This window comes from Melanotaenia boesemani, chromosome 5, assembly GCF_017639745.1.
Source record: "Melanotaenia boesemani isolate fMelBoe1 chromosome 5, fMelBoe1.pri, whole genome shotgun sequence".
Classification (NCBI taxonomy): Eukaryota; Metazoa; Chordata; class Actinopteri; order Atheriniformes; family Melanotaeniidae; genus Melanotaenia; species Melanotaenia boesemani.
The window spans coordinates 13239668-13257347 of record NC_055686.1 but is presented as its reverse complement, the minus strand read 5'-3'; the positions used below and the strand labels follow the sequence as shown (position 1 = coordinate 13257347).

At 38.3% G+C, this 17680-nt stretch overlaps 1 protein-coding gene across 1 annotated transcript; it reads left to right on the top strand.

The window, feature by feature from the left end:
* Positions 1-210: 210 nt before the first annotated feature.
* On the top strand, positions 211-13915 carry chrnb1l (cholinergic receptor, nicotinic, beta 1 (muscle) like). Its single transcript, XM_041986077.1, has 11 exons — positions 211-308; positions 1752-1885; positions 2336-2380; positions 2692-2801; positions 5336-5444; positions 5541-5688; positions 5795-5980; positions 6357-6580; positions 6659-6840; positions 12823-12961; positions 13106-13915. The coding sequence occupies exons 1-11, from the start codon at positions 218-220 to the stop codon at positions 13244-13246; spliced, it is 1509 nt and encodes a 502-aa protein (XP_041842011.1). The 5' UTR covers positions 211-217; the 3' UTR covers positions 13247-13915.
* Positions 13916-17680: the final 3765 nt, after the last annotated feature.

Genomic DNA, 17680 nt, shown 5'->3' with positions numbered 1-17680 from the left:
CCAGCATGCACACCCAATCAGGCCGTGGTTTCACCCATGGCTGCAGAGAAATGAAGGGGTGGGAGAGAGTCACGTCAGCTGATCAGTGCATGTCCTGCCGGAGGAGTCAGCTAGCAGCAATCCAACTGGAGGTGTGCATCTGTTTGGCTGAGCTTGAAGGGTGCGCCTGAGCTTCTGGGGTCCCTTGGTTGGAACGGGAGAACTGTGAAAAGATGTTATGACTGCCATGATTGGACAAATGAAGATGAAACATGTGAAGATGAATTCACTTCTCATCATCTTTAGCTGCCTCTGTCTTACTTTTACTGGTAAGGAAATGGTTAAGAATGCTTGTGTTGCTTCAATCAATGACCAGCTGGTTTTATGTCCAGCTAACCAGACTTTAGATTTTATACTTTTAGGATCCTTTCATCATTTCTAAATTAAATCTGATAAACTAATGTATACAGTTCATTTTCATTGTCACCAATCTGGATTACACATAACCACTCTGGCTCTTTTTTTTAGAAGCTAAAAAGCAAACATAGGTTGTTCTTGTTGACCTTTGACACCAAAATACACATTGAAAACAAAATGTAACTGTTTGCTTGATTGTGACCTAGCGCAGTGTTTCCATTTCCATATCTGCCCCAATACTATTATTATTATTCAGTGTGTGAATGTGATGTATAATGTAAAGCGCTTCGAGTATCGTAGCAGGTATAGTGAAGCACTATATAAATACAGACCACTTACCATTTATTCCCAAACTGACTCCCAGAAGTGAATCTTTTCTGTCTCCAGGTGTGGGAATCAAAGCATTTTTGTCAGGATCAGAAAAATGAAGCATCTCATACCTAGCTATTGTCAGTTTAGTTTAGCTGCTATAAAAGCATGTTTTTTCTTTTATGTTTCAATTGATTAAAGATAAAACTAATTAGAGCTTGTTTGTAATGAATAGTTCTTTTCTGGATTGAAGGAATGTGTTAAAGCATACCTGGGTAAAGGCCAAAAGCTTACTGAAACAAGTGGACGCAAAGTCTGTGTTTAAAAGGTTTTTGTGCTTGAAAAGTTAACAAAAATCCAGGGCTGTCCTTCTCCTCCTCGGGAACATATAATGAACCATATTAACACATCATTGTTTGTTAATCAGAAGCTATTTTTGTTCCCGATGGAGCTGGTATGCCAGACATCTCTTTGATCCCATTCCCTTGCTGCATATCAATTACATTAGCTCAGTCACCTTTGTAACCCATTGTACACCACCGTGCAGCACCTGCCCTGCTTGCTGCTTCCTTTTCAAGTCCTCTTTGCCCTTCTATATTTTTCCTATATGCTGTTATGTTACGTATTCATACTGAAGGACAGTTTCTCATCAGAAAGTAAGGAAGCATGGTTTTGAAGAAGCTTCTGATCATGCTCATAATCTTCCATTTTTTCCTGGAGAGAAAAAGGAGTTTTTCATAAAAGCCACTTTAAAGTCAATTATACTTGCATTAGGCTATTAAATTTGAATAAAAAAAACAAAGCAGCTGTCAGTTCTGGGTATAGATTTGTTTTATTTACAGCATATCATCTTAGTGGAAAGTGAATTCTAAACCACATCAAATGATCCACAGAGAAATCTCCAAGTTTTGCTTTCAATGTTCATTATACATCCAAAAAAAATAAAAACTCATTTGACTTTGCTTCTCTTTGCTTTGTTATTTTTCATCCATATCATCATCCTTATTTTCCTCTCATCCTGTCCTGTCTGTTTGCACTTCAACCAGGAGCCTCAGAGACAGAACGAAAACTCCATGAGATATTATTCAAGGACTACAACATGAAAGTCAGACCAGCTCGTTACTGGGAGGAGAAGGTGATGGTGCGGGTGGGGATGACTCTCTCCCAGCTTGTCAGCTTGGTAAATACACACATCTATAAAATGTGTTCAATCAGGAGTTTTGGGCTCTTTTTAAGATAAAGTTGTGTTTTTAAGAGTGATCATATCTCTTGCCCAGATCACTGATGAATAACATCAGGACATGTTTTTAGCCATGCATGCTAACGTAATTGTGTTTTTGTGGTAAAGGGAGGGAAATGCCCCAAAGCTATCATCCAACACAGCTGCCAGACAGATTTTATTTATTTCTTAATACATTTGAACAAAGCAGTCAACCATCAGTCAATTATCAGCTAAACTTTGTTACATGCAAGCAAAACAAGACAACTTTTTCTCTGATAGTGAGCTATTGGAAGACAGTCCTGTCAGATGCAAACAACTGTGCGCAGCTTTAGTTTATTTCAACTTGAGGCCTCAGTCAAGATAAAGTGACATTAATATGACCTTTTCTCCCTGTTTGTCCTGTTACAGAACGAGAAGAATGGTGAGATGACAACTAACGTGTTCATGAATCTGGTAAGAGCAAGAAAACATTCATCTTCATCTCTGAGCCTCGCTCTGACTCATCTCAAAGCTGCTCTATCACTCCGGCCTTTAATGCACCTGTCACTTTTTATAACCCCAACTTATTTTCTCCTTTATCTCTGTTTGTGGTAGCGGTATGAGTGTGTGTCCACATCAGTGGAGTTTACAGTAAAAGGCTTGTCATAAGCTAGTAGAACTGGGATGAATAAGGGAGAGGCAGTGCTTTTCTCTCCTCTGCTTTCAATAATCTTTATTTTGTTCTGTTGCGCTGCTGCCTTCCTTTCTTTCTTCATCATTCCCAGGCATGGACAGACTACCGGTTGTCATGGAACCCTGAGGAATATGACAACATCAAGGTTTTGAGGATTCCCCCCAACAAGGTGTGGCGTCCCGACATCTACCTCATAAACAAGTGGGTGTCCTATCTTCTCACAAATAATCATCCATTAAAGCAGTGGTTCTCAGACTAGGTTGGGTCCCCCATGGAGGTTGTGAGATGATTTCAGGGGGTCACCAGATAATTGAAAAAATATACAGGTATAACCTACGTTTATCAAATAAATTTGGGATATTTACTGTCAAAATTAAACCATTAAGTTAGTATAAGTTAGTACACATGCCATATTAAAAATCTGAATCTGACATTGCTGCAAGAGAAGCTGATTTTGGGCATGCAGGTGCAAAAAAAAAACACTTTATCCTTCTTATTTATGAAGATCCTGACAGTTTTCCAGCCTTATATTTAGCGGATGCTGCAAGATGATCCATTTGATATGTCACACAATTAATCACGAGGTCGTCACGTAGGGGTGGGGGTCACAAACACCAACGTATGTTATCTTGGGGGTCGTGGTTCATAAAGTTTTACAACCGCTGCATTAGAGTGAGGTCAATACAATATTAGATTTCCTGACTCCACCTAACTGCATCACCCTTATTGACATGATCGGCATCAACTCTGTTTTGTGTTTAATGATAACTGGCAACTGTTAGCATGCCAAAAAGCTTCAAGCTTCACATTTTCATGTTTTTATAAAATAAATAAGTAAATAAAAGCTAATTACTGCGCTAGCCAGTCCAAATCAAGACTTAATTAGAGCCCGTTAACTTGTTAGTCTGACTAGAATATAAAAAACGAAAGGTCTCAAAACCCAGATAATTGCATTTGGGGTTAGATAACACCTGTATTTATTTGCCCAGCTAGACTCAAATGTGCCTGGGAATGCCACACATGCTCCAGTCCACACATGGACTCTCTTTTGTAAAAAGCAGCAAAACAAAAATGCATATTAAAACTGCTCTCATTCATTTTTTTCTGTCCTTTAACAAATGGCTAAACACTTCAGAAATTCTAATTGAAAGGAACGCTTTAGGAATACATGTCAGTGTATTTCTAAATACATACAGTCACATAAAACATTTCCAGACTGTCCACTTCCTTTAATGAAATATTGATTTTATAACCACAGCATCATCTGACTAAATCCATTCCAATAACTAAAAAGATATCTGCAGGGAATTTGAATAAATGTAATTGTCTTGCACAGAGAAATCTAAAAGTTGTTTATTATCACACAGTTCACACATTTAGTCACCAGCCTGACTTCCCACCCATACGCTGGAACAAAGATAGTAGTTCAATTAGGAGGCTGAGATCAATCTCTTATTGCGGTTCGATTCCACTGAGCATGTAACTACAGAGTGATTGAAGGGACGAAAGGATAATATGAAATGAAGCCTCAGTGTCGGTTGTTATTGAACATGTACCACAGTCTCACACCAGAGTGTATGAGAGCCTTGTTGGTTTACAATGAAAAACTTAGCAGCCTCACATTTAGAACTCAAAAATGTCTAAAATTGCTTCACTTTCTGCACTCCAATACTTCTGCATGTCTTTATCTGCACTTAAAATCCTAACATGCCTGTTTTGTTTACAAAAAACTGTCATGTATGTTGACAAAAATGTAAAATTACTACATTTTCAAGGGTCTGGGCATGCCTATGTTTTTCAATATATGAAACTGTCACATAACTCCACAACTTACAGCAAATAATAAGAAAGTGGATGATGATGTTACATTTCAGGACTGAGTTTGAGCCTAATTTGAATTGATAAGGCCCAAACTCTTGTCTATTTTGCTTAAGTTTGTTGCAGTTGGTTTGTGTTGGGCATAACAAGTGGATGGTTATGGTCCCTCTCAACCCTTAAAACTCAGCTAGATCACCAGTACCCTCTGAGTGCTATTGCTCATATTGTCAACAATTCCTCAGTTTGTAACTCTGCGGGGTAAATTGTGATTGATAGCTTAGCCTTTCGGTGATCTATGGAAGTTTTCCAGGCATTTCTATCCTGACAAGGAGGATTACAATGCAGCCACAAAATGTAGCTTTTATTCTCAAACTCTATATTGTGAATCCACAAAAAGTGATCCATAACATAATTATTTATCACATTTTTATACTATAAAAGATCTCTATCACTGCTATGTTGCTAACAGCTCTCTATTTTGACTTGAAATTTTTGATTAATCCACTTATTGTTAAACTTTCTGTCAACTAAATAGCTTAAATTATAGTAATGTCTAATGAATAAAAGCCAAATATCAACAAATGAGCAGAAAGTTTCATGTCTGTCTAAAATTTGAATAAATAATGGTCCTCTGTGGCTGGAATAAAGCCAAGAAGACGTTTCTGATGCATGGAGGCACCAAAAATGAGTTGGAGGTCTGTAATATGATCTGTGTGTTATTTCTACAAAGTGCTGTTAGTAATAAATTCTGTTTGCCTTTTGTGGTTGCCCTTAATGTATCTATGGATACATTTAATTAACAAAATTTTAGCCTAAGATTAGAGATTCTCTGGGCTGTGAAACATCTTGTGTTAACATACAGAAGAAATGGCCACTCTGTAATATGAGCTGCATACTTTTTTTGGTCCCTCTTACAGTAATGATGGGCAGTTTGACGTGGCTCTGTACGTCAACGTCTTGGTTTACAGTGATGGGACAATTAACTGGCTCCCACCAGCCATCTACCGTAGCTCCTGCTCCATACAGGTACTGACATAACCTACATCCAGTTATTTATCAGGCTCTATTGCTGGCTAACTCCTGTTATCTCATATCCAAATTGTGTTGTACTTCCATCCGAAGGTGGAATATTTCCCTTTTGACTGGCAAAACTGCAGCATGGTATTCCGCTCATACACCTACGATGCCTCTGAGGTGGACCTGCAGTACATCCTGGATGATGACGACAATGAAATCCATGAGATTGTCATAGATGAGAATGCTTTCACCGGTTGGTGCTGAGCTTGTTTTTGTGTACCTTTTAATCTTTGTTTGCTGTATTAATGTGCACTCAGCTTCTTCTGTCTGCTCCTCACATCGTACGTCTTTCTCTACAGAGAATGGAGAATGGGCCATCTGTCACAAGCCTACAAGAAAGAATGTCAACGATGACCTGTATGAGGACATCACTTTCTATCTCATCATAGAGAGAAAGCCTCTATTCTACATCATCAACATCATCGTGCCCTGCATCCTCACCAGCGTGTTAGCTATATTTGTCTTCTACCTGCCTCCTGGAGCAGGTCAGCACATTTGATATGTTTTGACATCACTGCCAAGAAGGTATATAAGATGTGATACACAGCATCAGGTCAGAAGAAGAAGCATGTGTCTATTAAAAGTCAGGGCAATCTTTAAAATAATTTATTGATATACTATATATACATAGGTCTACTTTGTCAGTATTTGGCCTTGAGTGGCAACACTTTTCAGAGTGACTTTTCACTGACGCTGCAGAAAATACTCATTTAATACAAGGCTGCAGGATTTATGGTAAAAATTTTGAACATGATGAATCTTTTTTATCATGAACTACAGCTGATTGATCATTTCTTCACATGCAAACATGGAGAAGACAGTACTGTTTTTTTGATTATGTTTTCTTCCCTACTCTTTCAGGAGAGAAGATGACTCTCTCCATTTCTGTGCTTATTGCTCTCACCGTCTTCATGCTGCTGCTTGCTGACAAAGTCCCTGAGACTTCACTCGGCATCCCTATAATTGTGAAATACGTCTTGTTCACCATGATCCTGGTCACCTTTTCTGTCATCCTTAGCGTGGTCGTTCTAAACATGCACCACCGAACACCCAGCACGCATATCATGCCAAACTGGGTTAGAAAGGTACCAATCATCTGTCTAGGTTATACTGATATCTCTGTAAACAACAGCCTCATTATATTTTAAACCTTTAATATTCAGGTGTTCATTCACATTCTTCCTAAATACATCGGCATGACGAGACCAAACCCAGAGGAACCTTTGCTGGAGGAAGACTCTTCTGAGGACAACACACCCATTCGGGGCTTCAGTGGGCGACAGCCTGGAGGAGAATACTTCATTCGCAAAATCAACCCTGATCTTGTGTTACCCTGGAGAGGCAGGTAAAGCCACATTACTAAAAACAAACCCACCTCCAGAAAATATGGAACAATAATAGTTGTGAATTTTAATAGATCTTTATGCTCACTGCAAATTGAAGAACTTTCCTGGGAAATAGGAAATAATGACTATGTGCCACACACACCCAGAGTCACGACTTTTTTCAAGACAAGATACAAGATACTGATGTAAATAAAAAAAAAGGATTAGCTTGCATTTTGTCAAAAGGTACTTTAACTTTTTTTTAACCTCCATAGTTAATTTTTATGCTTGAAAAAGATAAAACTGTCTTTTTAAAAGCCAACACTACTACAAATCACAGCTGAAGCGTAACCCAACAGGGTCATTTATCCTGGTTCAGCCTCTCTCTAAGCTGAGATGTGCCAATCCTGACGTTACACCGGGGAAAATCTATTTCTATTAATGTTAATAAAAGCCAGCGCAGGCATGAATCTTCTTTGTAGAGCATGCCAGGGTGTGAATGTTGGATCTGATGCCAGACCTGCTATTATAGTAAAGTACATGGCGTGCTAGAGTTGGCAGAATTACAGACATCATCACATCAACTCAGAGAAGCTGTTAAGACTGTAACAGGATGTTTACTTCCTGCAGACTCCATGCTCAAAGCTGCTAGTATGAAGAGGAGGAACAGTGGGAAATAATGACCTAGATGCCTGTCAGACTGTCTTCTTTAGAAGAAATATATTTGAATGAGTTTTACATAAACACAGGCAGCTGCCACAGACCGCTTGTTTGATGTGGGCAACATGTCTGTGGTTGAGGACCACAGTGGCACTGAACTATATCAGTTTGAGGTGTTGGCTCCAGCTGAAGTAACCTGGACCTCTCTGATCTGCATATGCAAGAGATGGTGTGGCAGGGACAGCGTGGTGTCTGTTGGTGTTTCTGCTCGGTCCAAAACACTGGCTGAAGCCAAATAATGTGCCAAGTTAATGGCGTTGTTGAATGAAGCATCTTGATTTGGTTGTATTTGAAATTAGAAATGACTGGTGTGTTTCATTGTTCCACAGAGTTGGCTCAGCAAGGTTCAGGATGGTTTGAAGCTATAGATGATGGGTTGTAATTATCGCTTATGCTGATTTCATGAATTTGGTCAAATCAGCTAAATATTTTTTTAACAAAGAACAGTTGTATGACCTCTTTAGTATTGTTGAAATAGTTAAGGTACATGGAAATTAATTCCTTATCTTGCTTATAAGAACTGGGAAATTGAGACAGATTATTTATTTATTTATTTACTTCTTTGTTTTTACATACTTTTTATGACTGTTGTGAAGCACTTTGAGTGCTTTTTGGTTATTGTAAAGGGTTATATAAATTTTAAAAAATTATTTATTTATTTATTTATTATTTAATCTGGCTCTAAACATGTTTATTTCTGCTTCAGAGTCATTCATTTTATCATAGTGAGTTATATTTTTTTATTTGAATAGAATTTTATTTGGACACGCACAATAATACACTGACCTCAACAGGAAGTGTGTGCCAGGTTCTAGCAAAGCTGCTAATTTTCACCTGCAGTCCCTGGACAGGTAGATGTTGAAACACTCGCTAAAATGTAGATTAAAATAAAAACAATGATAATCAAAAAACATATTATCATTAAATAATCCAGTTCCACTTATATGCAGTCGACACACAGACATTCACACACAAAAAGTCATCCCTCAAGTAGCCATTTGATAAACTGTATTTTTTTTTTATACTTAAATGTTGACTTCATTTATCAGATCTGTAGGTTTCTTCTTCTTCTTCTTCTTCTTCTTCTTCTAACAAAGGACTGAATTAATTTTATTGCAAAACCCTCAAACAATTTCTCTGTATTTTTATAGCAATATCCATCCAACTGATATCTGGAAGTTTGAAAAAGAAAAGAAAAAAAAACTACAAGTAAAGTTGTAGAAAACTCATCTTCACAGTTAGCTTCACTCTAATCTTGCGGTAGGCCTCAGCCTTGCCGCTTAGCAGTCCCATGAACCAGACCTGGTTGTGTGCACCTCTTGTCTCGTTCCAGAGGCATCATATTCAGTCTCAGTAAGCTCTTCACCCCCATCTACAGTCGCCAGGCAATAAGCCTTTGTTTAGTTTAGGCATTAGATGGTAATCCCACAGAAAGGAGGTGGATAGAAGACTATTGCTGTGTGACTGGGACACAGGAGACTTGCATTGTTTTAGATTTAGAAGTGGTACAGATAGTGGATGTGCCTCCATCTCTCTTTTACTCTCTTAGACAGAATGCAAGTTAGACAGAAAAAGACTTCTCTGGATGTCTGTGATTGGTTTAAAGTGTGGAAAAATCTTTGTTTCACTATCAGTGTATAAGAAGTAAATGTGTGTGTACTCATTTTGTTGCATCCCTTGGATCTTTTGTGATGTAATTGTACGTCTTAATGGGACCAGTACTCTTCATTAACGATTAAAGTGTGGTCTTGATAATTTAAATTTGTTAAGAGGCTTAAGAGAAGTGGAGATCTCCCCAAAAGACAACATGCCTTTAACCATTTGGTATCTGTTTAATTTATACCACAAACAGGGACATTGAAGTGACGCAACAAACAGTCAGGATAAAAGAGAAGAGTAGAAATCATTGTGATCCCTCCATTATATACATGGATCATCACTGGTTCTCTGTGTTTTGTTTGGGTTTTTAGAGGATAGAATTAATAGATGCTTCATATATGACTGACATATATATGAATTACCCATGTTTGCAATTTCCCCTCATGTTAGTAAAGCTCCCAGTCTGAAGTCTGAATGCAAGCTTCTGTGTGTGGTCCAAGTGTTACTTTCTTTTTGGGTTAAGATTACATTCAGGTTAAAGATAGGCAAGTTGTAATTATGGTATGAAAATGACTCTAAGTCAAAGTAATGCCCTTTTAATTCATGACTGTATGAGTGTGTGTTCTTCACAGTGTGCAGGTCTATATGAATCCGTGGTAATGAATCCAAGCCCTGGAATGTGGATGGTATGCTGCATGTATATCACCACATACTGTTGCTCTGAACTAATCTGTACCAATGCAACCACAAACACACCCACACCCACACACACACACCACCCTTCTGTCAGTAGCTGGTTCATTTATATTGTCCAGCAGTCCATGTGTTGTCACTCTGTCTGTCTGTGACACTGACAACTTGTGTCCTGCTGCTTTGATGCCGTCTTCTCTGGTGCCACAGTTTCTGCACATTGTTAACACCGTACACACCGTGTGACTGTCCACATGTAGTTCAGACAGGGCCCCACTGTGTTTATAGACAATGTCTATAAACTTGTCACAATTTACAAACCAGAAAAACCTGTGACGCTTATTTTATGTGCAACGTCTTGACTAGATCGGACTATTTCTTTTATGTCTGGCACTCCTTACAGTTCAACAGTTACATTTGGCTAAAGGAATGACTCCTGGTATGCACGCGCATGCCAACCACAGCTACATACGTCACTTGATCTTAAAGCAATGTTGAGGGATTAATCAACTATTGTTAAATGACATAAGATCATAAATTTAAACTACAGCAAACAATTTACTGTAAAACAGACTGACCTTTGATTTAGCTTTCCCATTCCTGAGATTTAACAGCAGTATGTTGTTGCGTCACCTCCAAACCACTGCGTCACACAAGATTCAAGTTAGCCAGTATCTATAACATAAAACATCAGTTCTGATGAGATTCATGATTTATATGTACACTTTTCTCCAAACACTGACTATATGCAAGTAAATTTAGAGGCTGTTAATGGTGAATGGCTTGCTGAAAACAAAGGTCAGCAGGAAAAAGTGGGATCTTTGGTAAATAGTAAACACCCTGCAAGTGTTTTCTTGAACTTGTAAGTGCCTTAGTGTGTATTTTTGGGTCATATATTAAAAGAAATGACATGTTTAAGGGTTTTAACAGATTCCAGTTAAGATGATCTCTGAAGTCGAGAATGGTTTGTTAAATTTGACTAATTAATTTAAGATTAGTCTGTTTATTCTTTTGCAAATTATTTAATTAATTAATTAATTTTTGTCTATGATCATTTTGTTATTTAATGTTATCACCTTTATATTATATTATAAAGTGAGAAACTGAACTATGTTATTACTTTAAATACACATTAATGATTTTGTTTTATAATTTAGCAGTAAAGTTCGGACCGGTCATTATGAGAATGTTGTCAACGACACAGCGTTGTCCGTATGTTTTGCTTTATGGAACAGCTGTGCGAGTGGAAGAATGAAGCAATCAAAGGTCAACGTACAACATAAATGTTGACCCAATACTGTGTCAATGTCACCCTGTGTCAGGAGTGTGTGGCTGTCACTCAGCGCTCAGAGAGACACACACAGGAAGTTTGTCGCTGCACAGAGACACATTGTGTTTGCCATGAACAGACAGCATCTGGGTCTGACCTGCACGTCCTGCATATAATGTGACTGATGGGATGTTTGAGCAGAGGTGAACAATGCTGGTCTAGTGGTTCATGGCATAATCAAAATAAATCTCAGCTTGTGGCATTTCTCTGGAAGGTGGTGCTGCTTTTTTTTAACCATTCACAGAGGACACATAACTGTATAATAGACTTGAACCCTGTGGTATTCCACAATTTTAAGTCTGCTTTAGAACTGAGAACTGAGTGTATTATAATAGTCCTCCTCTTATTATGCTTTCATTAGTGTAGAATCATATGGAAAGGGGATTTTTTGTGAAAAAGCCATTTATATTTACAATAATGTGCCACTTTATAGTGTGCAGTTGCAGCATCATGTTCCCATGTTAACACAGTCTAGCCCTGCCTGACTCAGAAGTAATGGGTAGAATTCATTTTTAATGTGAAGTTGTTATTAGTCCTTTAAACAGAATTTTAAAAAAGAGCCAAGCAAAAGAAATAAAAGTGCATATATGTATGTTTATTACCATATGTCGGAATCATTGTAGTGCAAAAGGTATCCACCAGGGGGCAGAAAAAAAGTATCAGATTGTAGGTTTTAAAGTTTTTACCATAAGGTGACGCAATAGGTCTCAGATTGTATGTATTAAATATCTAATCGTATGACATTAAAGGGCTAGAAAAACCAAACACCAGTCAAGTAGTCAAAATTATTACCTCCTGGAGTCTTTTCCCCAGTGCTTCTTCCAGAATTTTTGGGAAAATATCAGAAGTTTAACAACAGAATTGAAAGGAGAAATTTATGAGGACTTAGAAAAAGATAACAACCATAGTGCAACATAAATGCAGCTGCACTTAAACTAAGCTGTGATTTGTTGCGCTAAATACAGATGTTCAAAAAACATATTATACCAAAATGTATTAGGTACATTTCCTAAAGCATTTTTGTTGTGTTGTTTCACCAAGACTAAAGTGTATAAATCATAATAGTATAGTAAGATATTGGTTAATAAAAACTAAAACTTCATAACTGACGTTAGTAATTAAAAACACATATTTCCTGCTCACAACTGCTGACTTTTCACATATTTATTCATGAGTCTTTGTAAGTATGACTAGTATTGAAAACATCTCTAGTGTTGAATGCTTTGAAAAAATAGTGGAGTATAATTATGTCCATTCTTTTTCATAGAGGATGGTTGCGTGTTCAACCCCCTCTTATGGCTGCTGCTCAGATTTATTCAGGTCATTTCATTCATATGACTATTAATATGGTACTTCTAGCTGTCTAGTTTATTTTTACTGTATGTTTGATATGGGATTGTGAGTGCAGTGTCTTTACTTGGCTGCAATCTGGAGCTTTGTACTGAGAAGCCCCAAAATTATACACAAATTCAAATCTTATAAAAACAGAATCTATATATAGAGATATTTATATTTAAAAAAAAAAAAACTCCTGGAAACTTTTTATTGATAACAGAACAAAAGTAAAAGAAATATTTCACTAACTTTCCTGGAGATATTTTCAGTGCAGCACAGTACTTTCCTCTACTTTGTTAAAGTTTTCCCTCGTCGTCTGTGTGTTTAGGTGTGAAAGCACAGTGCAGCTCCAGCAGCTTCCAAACACTGACAGCTACTGTCTGATCCTCCCTCCCAACCTGAAGTCAGCCATCGCCGCTGTGACATACATGGCCGAGCAGCTGAAGAAGCAGGACACAGACGACACGGTGAGTGTCAGGCAGCTTGTTATCCCAAGCACACCATGTCCCAAACATGCTCCAATGATGTCCATGTGTCACTGAATTTAGTACACTGCTGACTCAGTTCTTACAGGGAGTTCTTCCGTGTGTGTGTGTGTGTGTTCCTTCCAGATGACGGGAGACTGGCAGTTCATTGCCCTGGTGGTGGATCGTCTCTTCTTGTGGTTGTTTGTCATCATCACCACCCTGGGAACTCTGGCCATGTTCCTGGATGCCAGCTTCAATTATACACCTGACAACCCCTTTCCATAGACTATACTCCACACAGACACACAAAGGAACACACAGCCAAAGCTTGAAATATTCTGTAGTCCTCACCTCCTTTTGAATTCTTCATGCTCACAGATCTGACTTTCCATAATAAAGTATTCCATGTGGCTTCTGCATCATCAGCTTCACATGATGCTTACAGGCCTGACACACAGCTTGCACCATGACATATTTCATGTTTAAAAACTTGTAGAAAAGTCAGTTGTTTTACATAATTTTGTGTAAATAATATATTTAGTGCTATGTTATAGTTTTTGATTGAGTTTAAAAATTGAACATATACATCTCCTGTAAATGAACATGTGTGTGGCTCACCAATGATCTTCATGACGGGATAGTGGTCACACTGACTGCAGTATGCATTTTTGGGCAGTAGAGGGCAGTCACATAATGTCAAGTGAAAGGATGATAGTTGACAGAGTATTTAAGTTATGAGTTCATGTCTGACTGTGTCATTTATAGTACAAACAGAAACATAAAACTATCATGTCCTAAAAACCCTGAACTCTCCATAACAGCTCAAACACATGCTATTACAGATGGTTTGGTCTGTTTGGGATGTCAGAGACTAGCATTATAAATTTGAGCTAAATATATATTTATTTTCTTTTAATCATATGTGATCGGTGTTGGTGTTGCTTTTCACAGAAAAATACTCTCCCAAATCCCAAAGAAATGTATTTGATTTATGTTTCCCAGCTTTTGTGGCTGTTGTAGACAATGTCAAGGCCACTGCCAAAGATAAATGAGATAATAATGTAGTAATAAATTACATTTATAAATTAAGGTTTAATGTTTTTTTTCTCTAGTACAAGTTATCTATGGGACCTGAAAAGTGGTTGTAACTGATGAGTTAATCCTTAGTTGCCATCTTTTAGCTTCTACTACTGATTTTGTGGGGGAATCATGAATTACTGTATTTAATCTAATCTAATTACATAAGCCTGTTCAAACTTTTGACTGGTAGCATGCACTGTCATCAAAGAGAAGTCCCACATCAGAATATGTAATAGCTATGATGGCCCACGGTGCAAAACAAAGCAGTTTCTTGATGAATGCCTGTCTACGTTTAGAACTATGTGAAACTGTCACAAATATGTAGAAATATTAAATATTCAAACAAGCTTGCAAAGACGTGTACAAAAAATTGCAAAGAGATATGCAAAGATTGAAAAAATATAAATAAAAGAAAACTGACACAAAAATAGGTAACGTGAATCTAGTACAAATGAAAAAAAAGACCTAAAAACTCTCAAAAAGAAAAGGTCAGTGGTCACATGACCAGTAAATAGATGGGAAATTGTCATGTTAATGAAAATAACCATAATTAGAGCTTTAACTTTGCATTTCTCCATTTGTAATTGTGTCTTAGATCCCACAGTTGCACTGCAGCTCACTTCGGTGCAGCATGAAGCCACCAAGTATGTGATGGTGTTGACTGAACTCCAGCCATCCAAATATGTTTCTGCCCTGCATGCAGCTCTTGCAAAGCTCTTAAGACTGTTGAGGGGAGGAAGAAGAGAAGAATGAGCCCACAAGACCAAGCCAGAACACAATCTTTCAGGCCTGTGGAGAGGACAGGGAACATGTAGAGGACAGGCGCCATCCCCCTCATTTGCACACTCTGAGCTTTTCAGGGAAAAGCTGTGGGCTCAGTGTACTTTATTGTTAATGCCTCAGTGACTTTAAAGGGCACTTAAAGGACTTCAATCATTGAATTGTAATGCACTTGCTCCCTTCAAACCCACAGGAGGCCACAGAAATAAGCGGGAAAGCCCCTAAGAGAATGTTGTTAGTACCCTTCTTTGGGCTGATTTAGCTGTTTTCTCTTTCACCACCTCATGAGCGTTGAGCAACGGCTGAACCAGCAAGACGAATGTATGTTTACGCTTTTAAAACGGTAAGTAGTAAAAGGGTGAAATGGGGGGGGGGGGGGGCTTTTTTGTGTGTGTTCCTTTGCAATTCAGGACCTGTTTGGAAAAGCATCCAAAGAGAACATCATATAAATCAGGTCTCCAGTAGCAACAGCACCAGTGGACCTCAGACTGGCCCCTGATTTTCTACCTGCTCATTTACCTCAATTACTTTACATTTTCTGTCCACCTTTCTTTAACTTTATATCTTCTTCCTCATCATCTCTCAGTCTTTACATTCCCATCATAATTTAAACAACTTTAAACCCCAAAGAACCATCTTTCATTTTGCTCATTTCAAAGAGGGGACAGATTCCTTGCAGGGTCATTCCTCCCCAGCAACAATGGGGTATTTGTTGGCCTCAGTAGCAAAAGACTTGAGGCCTGTTACCCAGTCCTGGGTACAGTTGAAAGGGAAAGAGTTATAGTGAAATGAAAGGTGGGTGAAAATGGAAAGAAAGGGCAAGAATGTGAGAAATTGAGGGATCAGCTTAAGGGAGTTGGGAAGAGGTGTAAAAGAGCTGTGTGAGCAATCTGGCAAAGCCTCATTACATGTTGAGTAATCCGGTGAACACATTCCCACTAACCTAGCAGTGAGGAAAACTTCCCCCTCAGCTTATGGGTTATTACTTCCTCTCACTTTGCTGTAGGACCATTGTTATCCCCAGTGTGATTCTGAGATAGACAAAGCTTGTTATTGTCTCTTGCTTAATGCCTGTTCTTTGCAGGAAGTCTAAAGCTGACATACTAATGGCAAATATGTTGTATGTATCTACTTAATTAAGTCCCAGCATTGAATATAGGTACACTATGACTGGATTTAGACTGAAATTATTTGTTCACTGTTTAAAATTCATTTCTCAGCAGTGAATTGATCATAAAAACATTGGATTAACAAATTAAAACAAGGACATTTTTGTCTTTATTGTCAAAGCTGTGACTCCTAATAGGGGTGGAGATAGAGCGGTGGCCAGGGTGGCACTGGTTGCCTCTGATTGGACATCCCAGGTACAGCCTTAGGCTTGGATCCCCAGTGTCAATAGACTATTTTGAAGTAAATGTTAAAGTACATTCCCAACTGGTCATCCTTTAGAAATATTTGTATTTGACTGCACATTTCTGGAGGAGTTTTTGTCCCTGTGTAAGTACAACTAATGTTATGTAAGGCTATTAATCTGATGTTAACCTGAAGCTACGTAGCAGTGCTAATCCAGTTAATTGATAGCACTAGGTTTATTTGAAGATAATGTGGGGAAAGCATTCCCATTTAAGCCCCCTGCAGTGGGCTCTCTCGGTTCTGTGCTCTGTGGTAGCTGCTGGTTGCCTGGTACTTGGCCTTCTTGGTCTGCCTCTGATCCTTGGAGGGGGCATGGTGGCATTTCCATGATAACTCAACACAACTCGCCCCTAATGTTTTGTACACACCTACACACACCCCTGCATACAGACAAAAGTAGAAACACACATGTACTTGCTGCTGTTGTGTTCGTTGATGTTCATAGTTTTTCAGTTTTTCTTACCACAAGTGCTCCTGATGATTGTTGTGATTTTTTAGAAGCCTTTACTGCTGAAGCAGCTGTTTAGATTTTCTGTTTGAGTTTGACTGCAGTTGTGGTTTGTTTTCTACCTTTTGGTTTGTTCTCCTTTTTTTCTATTTTTTCTCTTCCCTTCTCTCTGCTGTCCACCTTTTTCCTTCTGCTGTTTCTCTGGTCTGGTCCAGTTGTTACAAGCAAAACAGGCAAGAAACATATTTAAATAAATAAATAAGTACAGAACAACATGTAAGATTCAAGAGAGCCATATCCAAAATGCTTCTCTTGGCAAAATAAATTGGTTCAGTACAACAGAGCAGCCAGTTGTGATGTTGCACAGGCCAGATGAAATAAAAACAAAAAGATACTGCACGGAAATATGGAGCAATATAGCCTGTAACCAGTCAGATGTTTTATAGGAAGATATAAAACTGAAGAGAAGGGGAGCTATTTCTCACTTTTATGTAAAGAGGGAAAACACAGATCAGGTCAAGACACACCCCAGCCCCAATGTCAGCACCCCTACAGCTTCCAACATGGAGCTAGCCACTCAACTTATTGTGGTCAGACACAAGGACATAGGCACCACCACCAGCCAGTAAGCCAGAACTGCTATGGGTAGAAGAAATTGATCCCTCTACCACATCAAGCTTACTGCACCTTATACTCATATCTCTATAATTTGAGCACAGTTAACAGCATTTGTAAGTGTGTGCATTTTAGAGGAAATACAGTCATTTTCTAAGTATTTGGCCTCCCATGATAAAGTCTTGCTCACCCTCTGACCCCCTAATGCATAAATGTCTAGCTTCGCCACTGACACAAGTAACACAATTCATGTGAAAAGTTGAATATTTTTCCTTATTTTGTTGCCTTACTACCTCTAAAAGAATTTTCTGGGGATGTTTGGATCATTTTAATCTACACACCATTTATTCAACTTTGAGAACGTTTTATTGATGAATCAAGAG